Source organism: Salmo trutta, chromosome 15 (genome assembly GCF_901001165.1).
Source record: "Salmo trutta chromosome 15, fSalTru1.1, whole genome shotgun sequence".
NCBI lineage: Eukaryota > Metazoa > Chordata > Actinopteri > Salmoniformes > Salmonidae > Salmo > Salmo trutta.
In genome coordinates, this window is record NC_042971.1 from 15,352,625 (window position 1) to 15,371,132 (window position 18,508).

Sequence of the window (18,508 nt, forward strand, 5' to 3'; positions counted from 1 at the left end):
AGTGGGGACAGCAGACTGGGATAGGGAGAGATTGAATTAACTCCAGCCAGTTGGTATGCACATGCTCTGAGGACGGGAGGACACGGCTAGGGATGCTGTCTGGGCCTGCAGCCTTGGGAGGGTTAACACGCTTAAGGTCTTACTCACATTGGCCACGAGAGCGGCCCGCATCAGTGGCACTGTTATCCTCAAAGTGGGAGAATGATGTTTAGGTTGTCCAGCAACAAGACATCGGTGTCTGCAACATGGCTGGTTTTGTCTTTTGTAATCTGTGATTGTCTGGCATCCCTGCCACATACGTCTTGTGTCTGAGCCGCTGAATTGCGACTCCACTGTTTCTGTACTATAGTTTAACCTGTTTGACTGCATTACGAAGGACATAACTGGACTGTTTGTATTTCAACCATATTCCCTGTCACCTTGCTGTGGTTAAATGCGGTGGTTCGCACCTTCAGTTTTGCGTTCGAATGCTTGCCTCAATCCACGTTTTTTAGTTTGGGTAGGTTTTAAATTGTAACAGTGGGAACAATATCCCCTTTACACTTCCTTATGAACTCAGTCCCCGCGTCAATGATATTCTCAGAGGAAACCCGGAACATATCCTAGTCCGCATGATCAAAAGAATCTTGAAGCATGGATTCCGATTGGTCAGACCAGCGTTGAATCGATCTTGGCACAGGTACTTCCTGTTTCAGTTTCCGCCTATCGGAAGGGAGGAGCAGAATGGAGATGTGATCTGATTTGCCAAAGGGAGGGCCTTGTAGCCATCCCTGAAGGGAGAGTAACAATGGTCGAGAGTTTTTGAAGCGCGAGTACTACAGGCAATGTGTTGATTGAACTTCCGTAGCATTTCCTCAGTTTTGCCTTGTTAAAATAAAAGTCCAGTGTTGTTCCTTGAGGGCCGTCGTGGTATCGGCTTGAGGGGGAATATACACGGCTGTGACGATAACCAAAGGCAATTCTCTCGTGAGGTCATGCAGTCGGCATTTGATTGTGTGGTATTCTAGGTTAGGTGAACAAAATGACTTGAGTTCCTGTATGTTTCCACAATCACACCATGATTAGTTAATCATGAAACATACACTTCCGTCTTTCTTCTTCCTGGAGAGTTCTTTATTCCCATCTGCACGATGTACTGAGAACCCAGCTGGCTGTATGGACGGGGACAGTATATCTGGAGAGAGCTAGGATTCTGTGAAACAGAGTATGTTACAGTGCCTGATGTCTCTCTGGAAGGAGATCCTCACTCTGAGCTTGTCTACTTTATTATCCAGGGACTGAACATTAGCGAGTAATATACCCTGGTGTGCACCCCTCCTGAGTCAGAATAAACGTCCACTCTGAATACCTCTACTCCGCCGACGGTGTCTTGGAGCAGCCTTAGGGATAAGTTCAATTGCCTTGGGGGGTATGAACAAAATAGCCAATTCGGAGTGCTGGTGAGTTACCGCCACTGATATCTGAAAGTTATTTCCGACTATATGGAATAGCGCTTAAAGCGTTGAGCTACAATTGTAAGAAACACAAACAAAAAAAATAATACTACAAAGTTGCTTAGGAGCTAGAAGCAGAGCTGCCATGTCTATCGGCTCCATAATAAGGTCACTTGTGTTTGTCTTGGCAGACATGGCTGATTACAAAGTACATGGAAAACATGCAGTCTATTCAATAATAAGAAAGCAGAGGAAAGCTAAAATAAAGTATACCCTACAAAAGGGAGGAACTGAAAGATCTAGCTTGATCCTCATAGTAACCTATAGGGTTCACCATCAGGTCAATCCAGAATCTTTTCTGTAATAGAGGGCTATGGAGGGGATTAAACCATTGAGTTGGGTAACAGAACAAACTCCACACGGCCCAGTTCTGGCCCACTGTTGGCCCCGAAGGTCTTACCCAGAGCTTGGCATCGTGGTAGAAGGCGTCCAACAGCTTGACGATGTAGCGGTGGTCACACTTTGCCAGGATATCTATCTCCACCATGTAATCCTCCAGCTCCTCCTCAGTCTTCGTCTCAATGACTTTGGCTGCAGCCAGGGCTCCAGTCTCCTTATTTTTGGCCTAGAAGACAAATGAGTCAACATTTACATAACACTAAATGGAGAGAAGATTGTCATGTGGAGGATAGAGCCATTTAGAAGCCTAGATTCAGTCAATGGGCCTTCTCAAACTGCCATAACATATATGGATTTTGAGATTCATTCTTAACAGGAGTTATGATCTATTGAGACACTGGTAAAATGGCAAAAGGCGAGCACACAGGTAGTACACAAATGATTTCTGCACAAGAGGGCCGTTTCAACAGGTTATACAAGGACAGTGAATTTTATATTGGTTAATACTAAGAAACATCATAGGTGGGGCCCGGCAGTGTGGCGAACTAGTGGGGGTGTTAGGAAGGAAATTAAACTTGTGAAAACCACCTTAGAAAACACAGAAGTGAATTACGAATGTATGTGACTACAATTGAAAGGTATTGAATACGTCATGAGAGTGTCATAAATTACAAAATGAATTCAATTTTCTTAACACTTCACATAGATAAAACACTAGAAACAGTTGACAGTATAGATTGGACTTCAAAACCATATCTTGGCCCTGCCCACTCAGTGAAATTCTCAGCACGCGCAAGACTTTCTCATGAGAAGAGAACCCAATCAAAACCCTAGGAGAGTCAAAAACTCTGACAAACACAAGAGTCTAATTAAAATGTTACTTAACCGCACTTTAAAAAGCACAACAGGAAAGGAAACTCCACACCCTATAAGAGCTGCGGAGGAGGAACCACTGTAGCCAGCCAGCCCATCCACATTGAAAATGGCACTACACATTGGTTAAACACAAAACAGATTGTACATGTCCACAACAGAATGATAAACAAGCATCAAAACAGGAGGGTGAGTCAGTGGTGAACACATAACTAGAAGGAAAGTATATGTTTGTGTGTCATAGTTATACTTCTGAGAATGAGGGGTAAAGGTAGGGGAATATGACCAAAATATATATATTTTTTAACGGTATGACAGTATTTCATTGTTTTTGAATAATAAAAAAAAGTTTGACATTTGCTTTGAGTAGTGATTTCCCCTAGGGAGGCAACAAATAAATTGTAAGCGAATAAAAAGGACAAAAAAAAGAAAAAGGGGCTTTCTCCATTCTAATTGATTGATACTTTGATTTAGATCAAAGCACTTGGGTGAACTCTAGTAATAATGGAAATAGAATAATCATTCTAACTATAGAGTTAGAATATAATGGGCACCTTGAATAAAGTGTTGTTTGACATGACAATGAATGTAAAAGCAAGGGAGGCGTTATTGCGACAGGGTAGGCACCAAAGTGTTGGTCAGTGTTTCCTCAGGGACCCTATAACCTTTGGCTAGATTAAATGGTTCTCTTAGCTAATTCATGTAGCTAACATATTCATGGTTTGCCTATTCCTCTTTTATTTGGAAGACACTGTTGCACAAACATGCTAATTTAAGCCTACACCATCACTGGTATCAGGAAATTATTAGCTACATACCATATCTGACTCACAGTTAAATAGCGATTAGCGAATAACTACACCCCTAGTGTCGCATGCGTTGCAAAATAAATGTAGACATACATGTTACTCAATTATTGCACGTGTACCAACGAGCATCTGCGTTGCCAAGGGCTAAAACAGAAGTCAGTTCTATTTCTGACGCAGATCGCGCCGCATGTTGTTCCTCTCCCATCTCCTCATTGGTTAATAGAAGCAGGAATCCATGTGCCATCTCATCGGTTATACCCACGTGGGTGACTGAAAGACGAACAAGGTTGGTGGCGGAAATGCACCTAATTTATGAAAGTTGCCAATCGCATTATAAAGTCGAGACGAAAAAGCCTGGACGGAGGAGAGATGACTTGAAACGATTCGGTTGACCGTTTTATGTGTGGATTAATTGTCGGCGTAGAGGACCTTGTGCATTTCAGGTAAAATAACAACTCAACGTTTATATCCCAGGACAAATTAGCTAGCAACAGTAAGCTAGCTAAATAGGACAAATTAGCTAGCAAGTGCAAGTTAGCTAGCTAAATTGCCATAAATGTTTAATGCTTTTCGACCTGTCCCCAAATTAATATAATTGGTTCAGAGTTTGTTTTGATATTTTAACCTGCGTGTCGTGATCGCGTTTGGTGTGAGGGGACAAAATGCATTTATGCACGATGGTGCACGCGCACAGCCGGTTTGGGTTCCGTATAACACAATTTATTTTTGCCACAACTTGCCAAGACAAACTAACCGTTTGCAGACAGTAAGATACAAACTAATAGTGTGATTATAGAACACTTGTGGATTTATATTAAGAAGCAAAACAGCATCGGTCATCAACATCTTGTTGCATGTGCTGCATTGACCATCAAATCGTTTTTGTCACATGCGCCGAATACAGATGTAAACCTTACCGTGAAATGCTTACTTACAAGCCCTTAACCAACAATGCAGTTCAAGAAAGAGTTAATACATTTACTAAATCAAGTAAAAAATAAAACAAAATGACATAACAATAACGAGGTTATATACAGGGGGTACAGAGACAATGTGCGGGGGTACAGGTTAGTCGAGGTAATATATACATGTACACCACCGTTCAAATGTTTGGGGTCACTTAGAAATGTCCTTGTTTTTGAAAAGTAAATTTTTTGGTCCATTACAATAACTTCAAATTGATCAGAAATACAGTGTAGACATTGTTAATGTTGTAAATGACTATTGTAGCTGGAAACAGCAGATTTTTTTATGGAACATCAACATAGGTGTACTGAGGCCCATTATCAGCAACCATCACTCCTGTGTTCCAATGGCACGTTGTGTTAGCTAATCCAAGTTTATCATTTTAAGAAGGCAAATGATCATTAGATAAACCTTTTGCAATTATGTTCGCACAGCTGAAAACTGTTGGCCAATAAAAAGAAAAGATTAAGATGACCCCAAGATCAAAAGCTAGATTTCTAGGGGGGTTAGGATTAAGGTAGAACTAGTGTTATGATTCAAATTAGGTTTAGGGTTAGAGTTAAGGTCATGGTAAGGGAAAATAGGATTTTGAAGGGTTCTAAAATTGTGCCACCCCCCACCAGGTTAGTTTGGGTTTGTGTGTGTTGCTTTAGCTCCTCCCAATGACCTGGAGATGTGAGGCTGCAGACTGAACAGCCTGGTGGGGTCCAATACCTGAGGGGGCTGTGGGAAAACATATGGGTAAACACTGCAGTCAGGCGTTGAGATACTAGCCTACCATAGTTACAGTCCTGAGGTTTCCTGAACACATGATCTCACCTGGAATAAGTCCAGGGCCTTTAAACATTATGTTTTTCCTGGTGAGGTAACAAAGTCAGGAAACCTAACCTTTGCATACGGTGTATGACCGGAGACACACGCTAGCGTATCTGACAATGCGCCACGGAGTATTTGCATTTCAACACCATCAGGAACCTGCTCTGCTCCCACCATCTGAGGCAACAGGGTGCCACGTTATGTTACCAGTCCCACTTTACAAGCCTTCACAACCAAGATCTCACAACTCTCCCTTTCTCCCCCCCACCACACTCATTGTGCCTCACAAGGGAGCGCTGACTTCCTGGAAGTCATCAAGGCCCTGGAGACTCTCCACTGGAGGAGGGAATATGCAGAGGGAGGAGAAGTGCTGGTTGAGGATAGAGCTGTGTAAATCACACTAACCTAATTATACTAACAGAAAAAATAAGTGGGGACTGGCTGCAAAACAGACTCACACCACCGAGCCTCCCTCCCATTATCGTAGCGAAGAAGTACAAAAGCTGAGCTCTCTAACTCAATCATCCTACTGGGGAACAAAACAACTGTTCTGTGGTTTGTTTTGCCCAACGTTTCCATGGATGTCAGGAACAACTGATTGACACTGGCCCCTCTCCTCTGCCTCTACTAGCCTGCCTGCCTGCGACTGTGACACTCCATGAAAAAAAGTCTATCATCCTCTCCCTGAAAAAAAAAAACCCAACACCAATGCTCCATGAAGGGGCAGAGGTTGAAGAAGTAAAACGAGGGATCAGCTATTGTTTCCTGCCTTTTGGGTACATGGCTGTGAGCGCACACACTGCTCCTCACCCACTCCACCCCAAAGTAAATCACCCTCCTAAAACACTTAAGGGGATAATCTGTTCAAATAGAACATGCAGGTCATAAATAAAGCCAGAGAAAGCCTGAGATCCAGTTGGAGAAGTGACTGTGCGGATTACTACACCTGGCTGTGAGAGGAGAGGAGCAGACACACTGGGTGGTGTGTCTCTGCACTCTGCTGCTGGCACAGCCTCCTGGGGCCAATTATCTCCAGGCTGAATCAATAGTGTCAGATATCAGCGTACAGTAAGCATGGGGCGGTGTGCTGAGGCGTGGGCCTGCCTGCTGGTACACTGTAGTACGCAGTCTGCCAGCGCACACACAGTGCCACGCACACAGATCCCATCCCCAACCCGTCTCTAGATAATGTTTGTGCTTAACCTTAGCCCTGCCGTTAAGACATGTAGAATTCTTGTTAACATTAGGCTGCCGAGTAAATCTTGACCTCGACTTACTCATTATGACAAAAATTGAAAAAAAAAAAAAAAGACATCTCTGGCAGCTTTGGGCTGGGGGCACTAGGGTTGTGTGTTAGATTCTTGAATGACTTGCATATCAGGTCTAACTAATGTAGGTGTTCCCTTGAATAAAGCCTCTATCAAAATAAGTGGCTATCATCCCATTCTATTTATCAGAGTAGGACTAGGCTTCTGCATGAAGTCTGCCAGAGTTCTCTATAAGCACAAAGAACGTTATAACGGTCAAAAGGCATGTGTCCTATTGAACAGAAAGAACATACTAATACTAATGATAACTAGTTATTTATTAGTGTTAATTGCTACATTGCTGCTGCACATAGAGGATGCGTCCCAAATGCATCTATACCCTCTATAGTCCACTATAGAGGGTATAGTGCACTATAGAGGGTATAGTGCACTATAGAGGGCCCATAGGGCTTACACTACCATTCAATTTACACTACCATTCAAAAAAGTTTGGGGTTACTTAGAAATGCCCTTGTTTTTGAAAGAAAAGCACGTGTCCATAAAAAAAAAAAAATGAATTTCAGAAATACAGTGTAGACATTGTTAATGTTGTAAATGACTATTGTAGCTGGAAACGGCAGATTTTTTATGGAATATCTACATAGGCCCATTATCAGCAACCATCACTCCTGTGTTCCAATGGCATGTTGTGTTAGCTAATCCAAGTTGATCATTTTAAAAGGCTAATTGATCATTAGAGGACAAGTACATTAGTGTCTAGTTTGAGAAACAGACACCTCACAAGTCCTCAACTGGCAGCTTCATTAAATAGTACCCGCAAAACAACAGTCTCAATGTCAACAGTGAAGAGGCGACTCCGTGCTGGCCTTCTAGGCAGAGTCCCTCTATCCAGTGTCTGTTCTTTTGCCCATCTTAATTTTTTATTTTTATTGGCCAGTCTGAGATATGGCTTTTTCTTTGCAACTCTGCCTAGAAGGCCAACATCCCGGAGCTGCCTTTTCACTGTTAACGTTGAGACTGCTGTTTTGCGGGTACTATTTAATGAAGCTGCCAGTTGAGGACTTGTGAGGAGTCCGTTTCTCAAACTAGACACTAATGTACTTGACCTCTTGCTCAGTTGTGAACCGGGGTCTCCCACTCCTCTTTCTATTCTGGTTAGGTCCAGTTTGCGCTGTTCTGTGAAGGGAGTAGTACACAGTGTTGTACGAGATCCTCAGTTTCTTGGCATTTTCTCGCATGGAATAGCCTTCATTTCTCAGAACAAGAATAGACTGACGAGCTTCTGAAGAAAGTGCTTTGTTTCTGGCCATTTTGAGCCTGTAGTTGAACCCACAAATGCTGATGCTCCAGATACTCAACTAGTCTAAAGAAGGCCAGTTTTATTGCTTATTTAGTCAGTACAACAGTTTTCAGCTGTGCTAACATAATTGCAAAAGGGTTTTCTAATGATCAATTAGCCTTTTAAAATGATAGTAGATATTCCCCCAAAAAAGAATCTGTTTCCAGCTGCAACAGTCATTTACAACATTAACAATGTCTACACTGTATTTCTGATCAATTTGATGTTATTTTGAAACTGACAAAAGAAGTGATTCTTTCAAAAACAAGGACAGTTCTAAGTGACCCCAAACTTTTGAACGGTAGTGTACATAGACGGAATTTGATTTGGTAAATAATGCCAAGGTAAACAGAATATAGAAGATAAACATATTACAGACAGTATATAGGGAATAGCGGGGGGCATTTGTGACAAACAGATGTCACCTCCAGATGCAATCTGTGGCATACGCTGCGCTTCCTCTCAATCTTCTTCTTGAACACATGCCAAATGCGTCTTGTCTCCACAGGATGCTTAGCTCTCGTCCCCAGAGGTCAGGAGGACAGGTCAGGGGAGATCACAGGTGGTCATACAGCTCAAAATCAGTCCCCGGGCAGACAGACATGGCAGGCAGGAAGACGGAGCCAGGGGATTGGTTTGTGTACACTAAGCCCTCTGCAAATAAGCTTTGGCTTTAGAGGGGATGATCATTAGCGTCTTCCAGGAATCTTCCAGGAGCGTTCACTGCTGGCTGTGTAAGTAGACACTGGTGTGCTGTTCTTTAGGCTACCTGCCTTTCCACTGGGAACATTTTATTTCTCATCTTACATTTTGGGGTGGCAGGTAGCCTAGTGTTTGGAGCGTTGGGCCAGTAACTGAAAGGTTGCTGGATAGAATCCCAGAGCTGACAAGGTAAAAGTCTGTCGTTCTGCCCTTGAACTATTCCCCGGTAGGCCGTCATTGTAAATAAGAATTAGTTGTTAACTGACTTGCCTAGTTAAAACAAAATAAAATAAAAAATAGGCTGAGGATTACACAGGGTTAAACTCTTACTGTATCTTTATTTACAGAGAGTTGTTAAACATGGCTGGGGGACGCAGCAGGAAAGTTCAAACTTTGAACCCAGAGGTACGGTGCTGCCGTCTTTCAGGATGTGGTAGTTTCGCTGCGAGGTATTATGAAAGGTTTCAGGCTCAAAACCCCAGTGAAGAACTCGCCACAGCACATCTCTTAAGATGGGCTCTGAACATGGAGCTGTTGAGTAAATTTTGCTGATGCTTGACTGGATAAAACATAGTACAGTACATTCACTCGTGTAGAAAATGTCACCCATCTTGATAAAAACGTGAAACATGGTGCTTTGATAGACTGCCAAAAGGCATACATGTTCGATTACTTTTCAAAGCACTGCTGTTACGTCATGTATTGTACTTTAACAGTAGGTTCCGAATCGGATTTAGGCTAGCTTCAATGTATTCCAAAACCAGTTATGACTTGTTAACTCATGATTTTCTCAGTCTCACAAAACATCCCTCCCTCGCCCACACTCCAACTCAAGACAGTCACCACTGAGGCAACCTGCCACATACCGACAGGGGGCTGGGGAGTCATGGGGGACAAGCCTCTACAGGAGAATCCTTATCAGGCCGGTCACAGCTGGGCCCCACAGATTACCAGCCCTGGAGCACAAAATGTGCTTTCACCATGCAGGCCTCCTGTATTAGAGGAAAACCCTTGATCTCTGTCCCAAATGGCACCCTATACCCTACATAGTGCACTACTTTCTGGTCAAAAGTAGTGCATTATATAGGGGAAAGGGTACCACTTTGGACGGCGCCGTCGGGTAATGCTACGCTAACTAATGCAACTCACAGTACAAGGCAACAGCAGCCAGGGAGCCTGCTCAGCAGCACGTGTCCCATTAATAAGTAAAAGGGACATTTCGGCACTTGTGCGTCGGCCATACCAGCAAACACAACATGCTGTGACACAGGGATCAGCAGGAAGTGAGACATTCTCCCATCTCAGCAATAGCCGTCATGTGGGGGAGATTTACCCAACTCTGCTCTAGTCATGACTACCTGTAGCCCTGGGAAATCTTTGGTCTCAGAAGTGAACATGTTGATGCACACGTGCGTTTTAAGAATGATAGTCGAGGCCTCCCACCACCTGGTTAGTTCATCAGACTAGATACAGATACCTGTATACTGTTCAAAGAGCATCTTTAAGTTAACTACTGCTGCGTGACACTGACTACTAGGTCCTCCTTACCATCTGGTGACAGTGACAGGCCAATGGGGCCCATTAACCTAAGAGTGATACCTAACCGTGATACCCCCCATGACAACCTGAGAGAATGTCAACAAAGCCCTGTTGTTCACCCGGATGTGTACAGCCAACCCAGATCATGAGGCCAGTGGCTGGCCAGACTGACACCTACACTCTCCATTACTGGAATCAAAAAGGAAGCATGTGACCAGCAATGACCAAGCAAACAGATGACTCAACGAGTTGATTTGTTTCACAGCTGTTGTAAAAGGAGTTGTTACAGCCAACATTTGAACTAGATCTTGCCGGCCCTGGAGCACTGAACAGAAGTGTCCTCCATACTGGTATATAATTGACTTGTAGTTATGGGAGTCATCTGGTGGCTTCCTGAACTCCCTTGATATGTCCCAAATGGTAACCCATTCCCTATATCGTGCACTACTTTTGATGGGCTCTGGTCCAAAGTAGTGCACTATAAAGGGAATAGGTAACCATTTGGGACGAAGTCTAGTCTGGACGGGCTGTGGAGCGGAGCCCCAAGACCCCATCCCACAGACTGATTAGTCAGTAGCCCAAGAGCCACATAGGAGTGATGGAAACATCCTTCGGCCCATAGCTTTCCTCCTGACCCTGACTCCTCCACAAGCACTCCAGGACAGCCAGACTTCTGGGGACTGGAAAACACATTTAGCCAAGGGGGAAGATTGTAGAGACAGTATTGTCACATGTTTCAGTCTTTATTGAAAAGTGTTGTTTCCATTGTAAGTGTTGACATTCCAAAGATATCTTGTAGTATACTAAATTCTATTCTGAGTCCTAAAGGGTATGAGACATGAAGAGATTTTAAAGTATCCTCTGGACAGAAAACTGCTTAGTCAATAGCCACTGTTAAAATGGGCCTGCATGCAGCATAAGGTGGTGTATTTTGGTGGTAGGGGTAACTGAAGGCATCATTTATTTCTATTAGGGTGGCTCCATGTTATTTTTCCTTTCAGTGTCGTCAGTGAAATCCCACATGGTGTTCTCACATGCCTGTTCACAAGGTATGAGTGGGGGCACTGTACTCTGGTCAGGCCTCACTTCTTCCACTGGCCACCTAAGTCAAAGGCACCCACTGTACTACACTGGGCACGAGCAGATACCTTTTCCTGCCATGTCGCAATGTGAGGAGTAAAAGATACAGATTAAATATAAACCCATAACCCAAACTACAGCTGAGTTTGGATGAAGCAAACAGTGGAGGGTAACAGTGGGGTCTCCTGGGGAGGTCCAAATGGAGCCCAGTTAGTACAACAGCTCTACAGGAGTTGGTCCATCTGGCTTGGGCATGAAACCAGAGTGTGCTGCCCTTCAAAAGAAAGCAATCTCTCTCCAAATTTCACAATAAATTGGTGAGCACAAAAGTACCTTCGAAGATGATCAATGCAGTTAGTTCTAGACTAGGGTCAAAATGCTTATGAAGCTACAGTGATGACGCGCCAGAGGATAAGTGAGCAGTGCAAATCCAGCAACTCCCTACTGCCTGTCCCTCAGCACTTGTCGTGAGTCTTGTTCTGGAGGCAGAACTGAACGATTTCCCCTTAGAGATCGGCCAGCTGCAAAGTCCCGATTGGCTATATACATGCATAAACACAGTACCAGTCAAAGGTTGACACACCTACTCACTCAAGGGCTTTCCTTTATTTTTACTACATTGTATTTTCTACATTGTATAATAATAGTGAAGACATCAAAACTATGAAATAACATATGGAATCATGTACAGCAGTAACCAAAAAGTAGTGTTAAACAAATCAAAATATATTTTATGAGATTCTTCAAAGTAGCCACCCTTTGCCTTGATGACAGCTTTGAACACTCTTGGCATTCTCTCAACCAGCTTCATGAAGAATGCTTTTCCAACAGTCTTGAAGCAGTTCCCATATATACTGAGCACCTGTTGGCTGCTTTTCCTTCACCTCTGCGGTCCAACTCATCCCAAACCATCTCAATTGGGTTGAGGTCGGGTGATTGTGGAGGCCAGGACATCTGATGCCACACTCCATCACTCCCCTTCTTGATCAAATAGCCCTTACACAGCCTGGAGGTGTTTTGGGTCATTGTCCTGTTGAATAACAAAAGATAGTCTCACTAAGCGCAAACCTGATGGGATGGCGAATTGCTGCAGAATGCAGTGGTAGCCATGCTGGTTAACTGTGCCTTGAATTCTAAATAAATCACTGACAGTGTCACCAGCAAAGCACCCACAAACCTCCATGCTTCACGGTGGGAACCACACGTGGAAATCTTCCGTTCACCTACTCTGCGTCTCACCAAGACACGGCGGTTGGAATCAATAATCTCCAATTTGGACTCATCAGACCAAAGGACAGATGTCCACTGGTCTAATGTCCATTGCTTGTGTTTCTTAGCCCAAGCAAGTCTCTTCTTATTGGTGTCCTTTAGTAGTGGTTTCTTTGGAGCAATTCAACCATGAAGGCCTGATTCACACAGTCTCCTCTGAACAGTTGATGTTGAGATGTGTCTGTTACTTGAACTCTGTGACGTGCAATCTGTGATGCTTTTAATTGCCGATTTCTAAGGCTGGTAACTCTAATTAACTTATCCTCTGCAGCAGAGGTAATTCTGGGTCTTCCTTTCCTGTGGCGGTCCTCATGAGAGCCAGTTTCATCATACCACTTGATGGCTTTTGCGGCTGCACTTCATGTCTTAAAGTAACGGACAGTCATTTCTTGCCATAATATGGACTTGGTCTTTTAGCAAATAGGGCTATCTTCTGTATACCACCCCTACCTTGTCACAAATTAACTTTGAACAAGGCACACCTGTTAATTGAAATGCATTCCAGGTGACTACCTCATGAAGCTGGTTGAGAGAATGCTGAGAATGTGCAAAGCTGTCATGAAGGCGAAGGGTGGTTACTTTGAATTATCACAAATGAAATATTTTGATTTGTTTAACACTTTTGGTTACTAAATGATTCCATGTGTGATTTCAGTTTCATTTCATGATGTCTTCACCATTATAATATGTAGAAAATAGTAAACAAAAAAAATACAATGTCCAAAACTTTTGACTTGTACATACATAGAACAAATATAAACATGTAAAGTGTTGGTTTCGTGAGCTGAGATAAAAACAAAATCACAGAAATGTTCCATGTACACAAAAATATTATTTCTCTCAAATTGTACATACATTTGTTTACATCCCTGTTCTCCTTTTGCCAAGATAATCCATCCATGTGACAGGTGTGGCATATCAAGAAGCTGATGATAAACAGCATGATCATTACAAAAGGTGAAACTTGTGCTGGAAACAAAAGACAACTAAAAGTCTCTCAAGACACAGCAAATATTGAGTTTCACTCCTGTTAGAATAAAAAAGTATTCGGGGAAAAAAAAAACTACTTGGAGATCGGCGTGTTAGAAGTGGACTGTCCTGCACAGAGAGCCCTGACCTCATCCCCATCGAATATACCTTTAGGATAATTTGGAACACCGACAGCGAGCCAGGCCCAATCGCCCAACATCTGTGCCGGACCTCACTCACGCTCGTGGCTGAATGGAAGCAAGTACCCGCAGCAATGTTCCAACATTAACGACTGGAAAGCCTTCCCAGAAGGGTGGCGGCTGTTATAGCAGCAATGGGGAAACCAACTCCATATTAATGCCATGATGTTGGAATGAGATGTTTGACGAGCAGGTGTCCACATTCACTACATGACCAAAAGTATGTTGAAACCCATATTGCTTACCTTGTAAACTTTTCCAAAAGCTCCATCACCCAATTCTCCGATAATTTCCCATTGGTCATTAGGATTGATGTCTCGATGGACGTGTTCATATTGTTTTGCCTTCTTTTTTATGTCAAAATTAGACAGGCGAAGTATTTTGCTGAATTTAGCAAAAGCCATGGTTCGCCGCAAAAAAGCAATAAAAGCTGTTCATAAAAGCCACGTTTCTCAAGACACAGCAACTATTCTGAGTTTCACTCCTGTTAGAATAAAAAAAGTATTCGGGGGGAAACTACCTGGATTTATAATCACACACCTTTCAAGTAAGAAAATAAGCCGTCAAAAACACGTTCTAAAAGATTTATTCACGCGTTGTCATAAAATAAAAAACGTATTATTTCCATTCACATGACTTGTCCACAGCACATAATGACCACCTGCTGCAACACTGTAACCAGTTATGGAGAATAACTTGTTGCTTCGGGGTAAAAAGACAGAAGCCCCACCTTATTGCCATGTTCAAATGCTAATCGGAACTAGCAAACTCGGAAAAGTCCGACTTGTTAATAGATTGTAGTTATACAAGTGCCCCCAGCAGTTAAAAAATCGGACATTTACGAATTTCCTAGTTCAAACTAAATTTGAACGTAGCACAGGCCTATTGCTCCCCAGCGCTCCCCCAGTGTCATGGAAGTGCGCCCAGTGTTTTCTGGGCACAGATCCGTCATCTTTACGCAAGATATGTAGTTTAAATAACTTCACTTCCCAGTTTAAATGTGCATGTCGTTTTAAAAATATCTGTCCGGTGTTTCCAGATTTTTATGAAATATGACCTATAATTAATTACAATATAAGTGAAATAGTTTTCATTGCCCAAAATGGTAAGTAGGCTATGTTAAATAGCAGCTCTTATGTTTTGGAATGGTGTGGGCATACCACAACAACAGTATGGTGTCTTGTATGCAGGACATTAAAAATATTCACGTGAAAAGACCGCTGATTGGCCAGCTCATGCTCATTAGGAGGATGATATCGTTCTCTATGACGAAATAGAAAGCATTTATGAAACAGTCTGTTTGAGATAGGTGGGGTTTTTGAAGTGTTTTATCTCCAATTTATGCTTTGGCCTCAAATATGAGTATAGGATAAGTCAACCACAGGAGGTTAGTGGCACTTTAATTGGGGAGGGCTGGCTTGTGCTAATGGCTAGAGGGGAATGAGTGGAACGGTATCAAATACATGTGTTTGATGCCATTCCATCAGCTCAGTTCCAGCCATTATTATGAACCATCCTCCCCTCAGCAACCACCACTGGAGTCAACAACATTATTTGGGTATGAGTCAGTGGCAATTGTAGCATGTAAATCTTGGAGGGGCAAACAAAAAACATTTTGGGGGGATGAATGCCAGCAAAGCCACTACACTATACAACACTAAACAATACATTAATTGCACTATAACGGTGACAAATGGTGCCCACAAACTGTTAGGGCCTACATAAAGATGTCCCAACAGCAGTCCCAACACCTTACCACTGCTACACCTGGCTATCAGCAGAGCCTTGTCTGGCAGCGAAACAGTTCTTTCAGCCTCATTTATTGCCTTTAAAAAAAACATGGCTGATATGGCTGACTTGCTTAAATAAATGTGGTTTCTATTGACAATTGAGATGTACAAACTATGGCATAAGGGGACGACAAGCGGATTAGAGTCAATCTGCAATTTTGATTAAGACATTAATGAGCGAGCTAGTACAGATGTAGTCAATATAGCTATTTGTTGATCACTTTTGAAATGTACAGCAACAGAATTCAGAACATGAGCTGTTCTTACAGTGTTCTCCCTGTACACCAAGTCAGAACCGTAGGATAAATAAAGGGGGCATATAAGCAGAGAATGAAAGCTCTTACAATATTCAATGATTACATTTCTCTAAAACAGGTTATAGGCTACATGTGCACCACCAAGTAAGAACAGTAGGCAAAATTAAGAGGAGAAAATAGAACAACTTATTTGAGTGAGGCACATTGCCTACTAACAGCTTACTACATAACATACACTTAGTATTACTTTCTTAGCTACAGTATACACATCTCCTTGGCATATTACATCATTTATGCAGCAGCATACAATACATTTTTGGACTGACCTTGTTGTGCTGTGCTCACTTGAACCTTGAACAGGAAGGTGGCGCAACGGTCCTTTGTGGGCAAATTTTGTCATCAAACTTTGTCATCAAAGTCTGGCATTCTTTGGATATATGGTGCTTTCAAGACAACTGGAAACTCTGAAAAAATCTAAAATCGAATCATGATTACGTCAGTGATCTTCAGGTCGTAGCTCTAGAAAGAGGCCCGAGTTCCCGACTTACAATTCTGAGTTGGATGACCGTTTAAAACATATTTTCCCAGTTGTCTTGAACTCACTGAAGTCAGATTTCCCAGTTCTGAGTTAACAGTTGTTTTGAGCGCAGCAGAAATCATGCTGGATTGACAATATGGCCAATTTTGAATGTTTATAATTTTAAGCTTGGAAAAGAGATCCTTCATCTGAGAATTGGACCACACACCCACTCCACTGAATAGCAGGCTAGTGATTGCTTTGCAATGCTTGCAGTTAGCCACTGATTCCTTCCAAACCACTCATTGTTGAATTTTACAACTTGTTGTGTAATGTTTATGTCCAATGGCCGATGAGCACCGATATGTTTTATCTAGCCTTCCCTGTAGCTCAGTTGGTAGAGCATGGTGTTTGCAACACCAGGGTTGTGGGTTTGATTCCCACAGGGGGCCAGCACAGAAAAAAAAGAAATGTATGCATTCACTACTGTAAGTCACTCTGGATAAGAGTGTCTGCTAAATGACTAAAATGTAACGTAAAATGTAATCTATAATTTCTCTTCAGTATTTCTCTTCATATGACAAGGTTTAAATAGGTTTTGCCAGTAGGTTTTGCCAGATTGTTGACTTTCATGATGATGACTGCTAGCTAGGATTTTCAAAGTATGATGTTGACATGATCAGTCCAATCAAAGCTACTGTAGAGAATGTGATTTTAAGTAATTTATCTGTGGCCAATGACCTTGAGCCTTCTTCTTCTTGGATGGGCACTTCTAATGTATCTCTATGGCAACACCCAAGGGGCTTGAATTTTCGAGCTCTACCCTTAGATTTGGCAGTGACATAGTGTCCCCATGAGTGACAAAACACTGAGCCAATCACGGCGCAACTAGAGAACATTACCAACCCCTACGCTCCGTATTTTCCACTGGCTGCCCCACCACCACCACAGAAAGCACAGAGCTAGGCTGAAACGCCTGCATTTTGGAGCTACTTTACTCAAGAAAGCAAAAAAGAGACCATGTTTGTATGGAGGCTTTATTAACTCAATGATATGTGACATGTATTAATGCCAAAATAACATGCAAAACAGGCAACCCCCACAAACCTTTTTTTTTTTTTAAATTTTATGTGAGACTCAATACAGGTAGGGCAGACCTGAATGACGGGTTGCCACTGGTATGAATTAACAGAATATGACTGGACAGTTACTTTAAGTTGCCTAGGCCAATGGTTCCCAACTAGGGGTACTAGGACTTCAGGGGTCAACTGGGCAGAGAAAAATTAAGTTGGTGGTACAGTAACCAAAAAAGTTTGGGTACCACTTGCCTATGCCACCCATTCCATGTGGCCACTGACAGGTATTGAAAGCAAAAACAGCTGTCATTAGCAGGACAGATAGGGCACAACAAAACAGGTACAGCACAGATTTTATCATGGACATATAGTCTTATTCAAATACGTTTTCACAAGTTTATGGGAAAAGCAATGGGGGAAAGTATGTAGGCCTACAGAAAGGTGTTTTATTGGGGAATTTTGTATAACCTTGGCTTTTGCCGAAACGGTCCCCAAAATTGGATTCTCAGTCTACAGTAAGGTACAAAATACATAGCTGTTTCATAACTTTGATTTGCATAATGCAATATAAGATCAAGGTTACACGGATATATTTTGGTGCACTCTATAGCTCACAAGCACCACTAGGTGGCAAATAATCATAGTACATGTATCAACAGCACAGATTTTTGTGGAGCCTGTTGCTGTCATCTACCATTATGTGATAGTTATGTAGTTTTCACATTATAATTCACAAGGCTATTTTATATTTCTCATAGAACTTTCGGGAAGTCATATCACATCTGTATTCACAGACGATGGATCCTACAGTGTATCATATAATGACGTTTTATTAAAATAATTGCAGGCCATGAAGTAACAAAAAAAGTACAAATAGGCTACCACTCAAACCCAGGCTTTCATAGATCAGATCAAATCAAACTGTATTTGTTATGTGCTTTGTAAACTACAGGTGTAAACTAACAGTGAAATGCTTACTTACAGATCTTTTTCCCACAATGCAGAGTTAAATATACAAAATATATATTTTAAAATTGAAATAGTTACAGTGAATAACAAATAAATAACAATAACAAATACAAATACAAATACATGACTATATACAGGGAGTACCAGTAACGAGTCAATGTGCAGGAGTACGAGGTAAATGAGGTAGCTATGTACATATACTGTAGGTAGGCGTAAAGTGACTAGGCAACAGGATAG

General features: G+C 42.2%; 1 protein-coding gene across 1 annotated transcript in view; it reads right to left on the reverse strand.

The window, feature by feature from the left end:
* The window catches only part of LOC115148539 (serine/threonine-protein kinase 10), a 46,286-nt gene extending 31,930 nt beyond the window's left edge, over positions 1 to 14,356 (reverse strand). The window contains exons 1-2 of the mRNA XM_029690503.1: positions 13,908 to 14,356; positions 1,894 to 2,058 (exon numbers count right to left, since the gene is read on the reverse strand). Of these exons, the coding sequence (XP_029546363.1) occupies positions 1,894 to 2,058; positions 13,908 to 14,066 (324 nt within the window). The 5' untranslated portion in view covers positions 14,067 to 14,356. The remainder of the gene's footprint in view (positions 1 to 1,893; positions 2,059 to 13,907) is intronic.
* Positions 14,357 to 18,508: the final 4,152 nt, after the last annotated feature.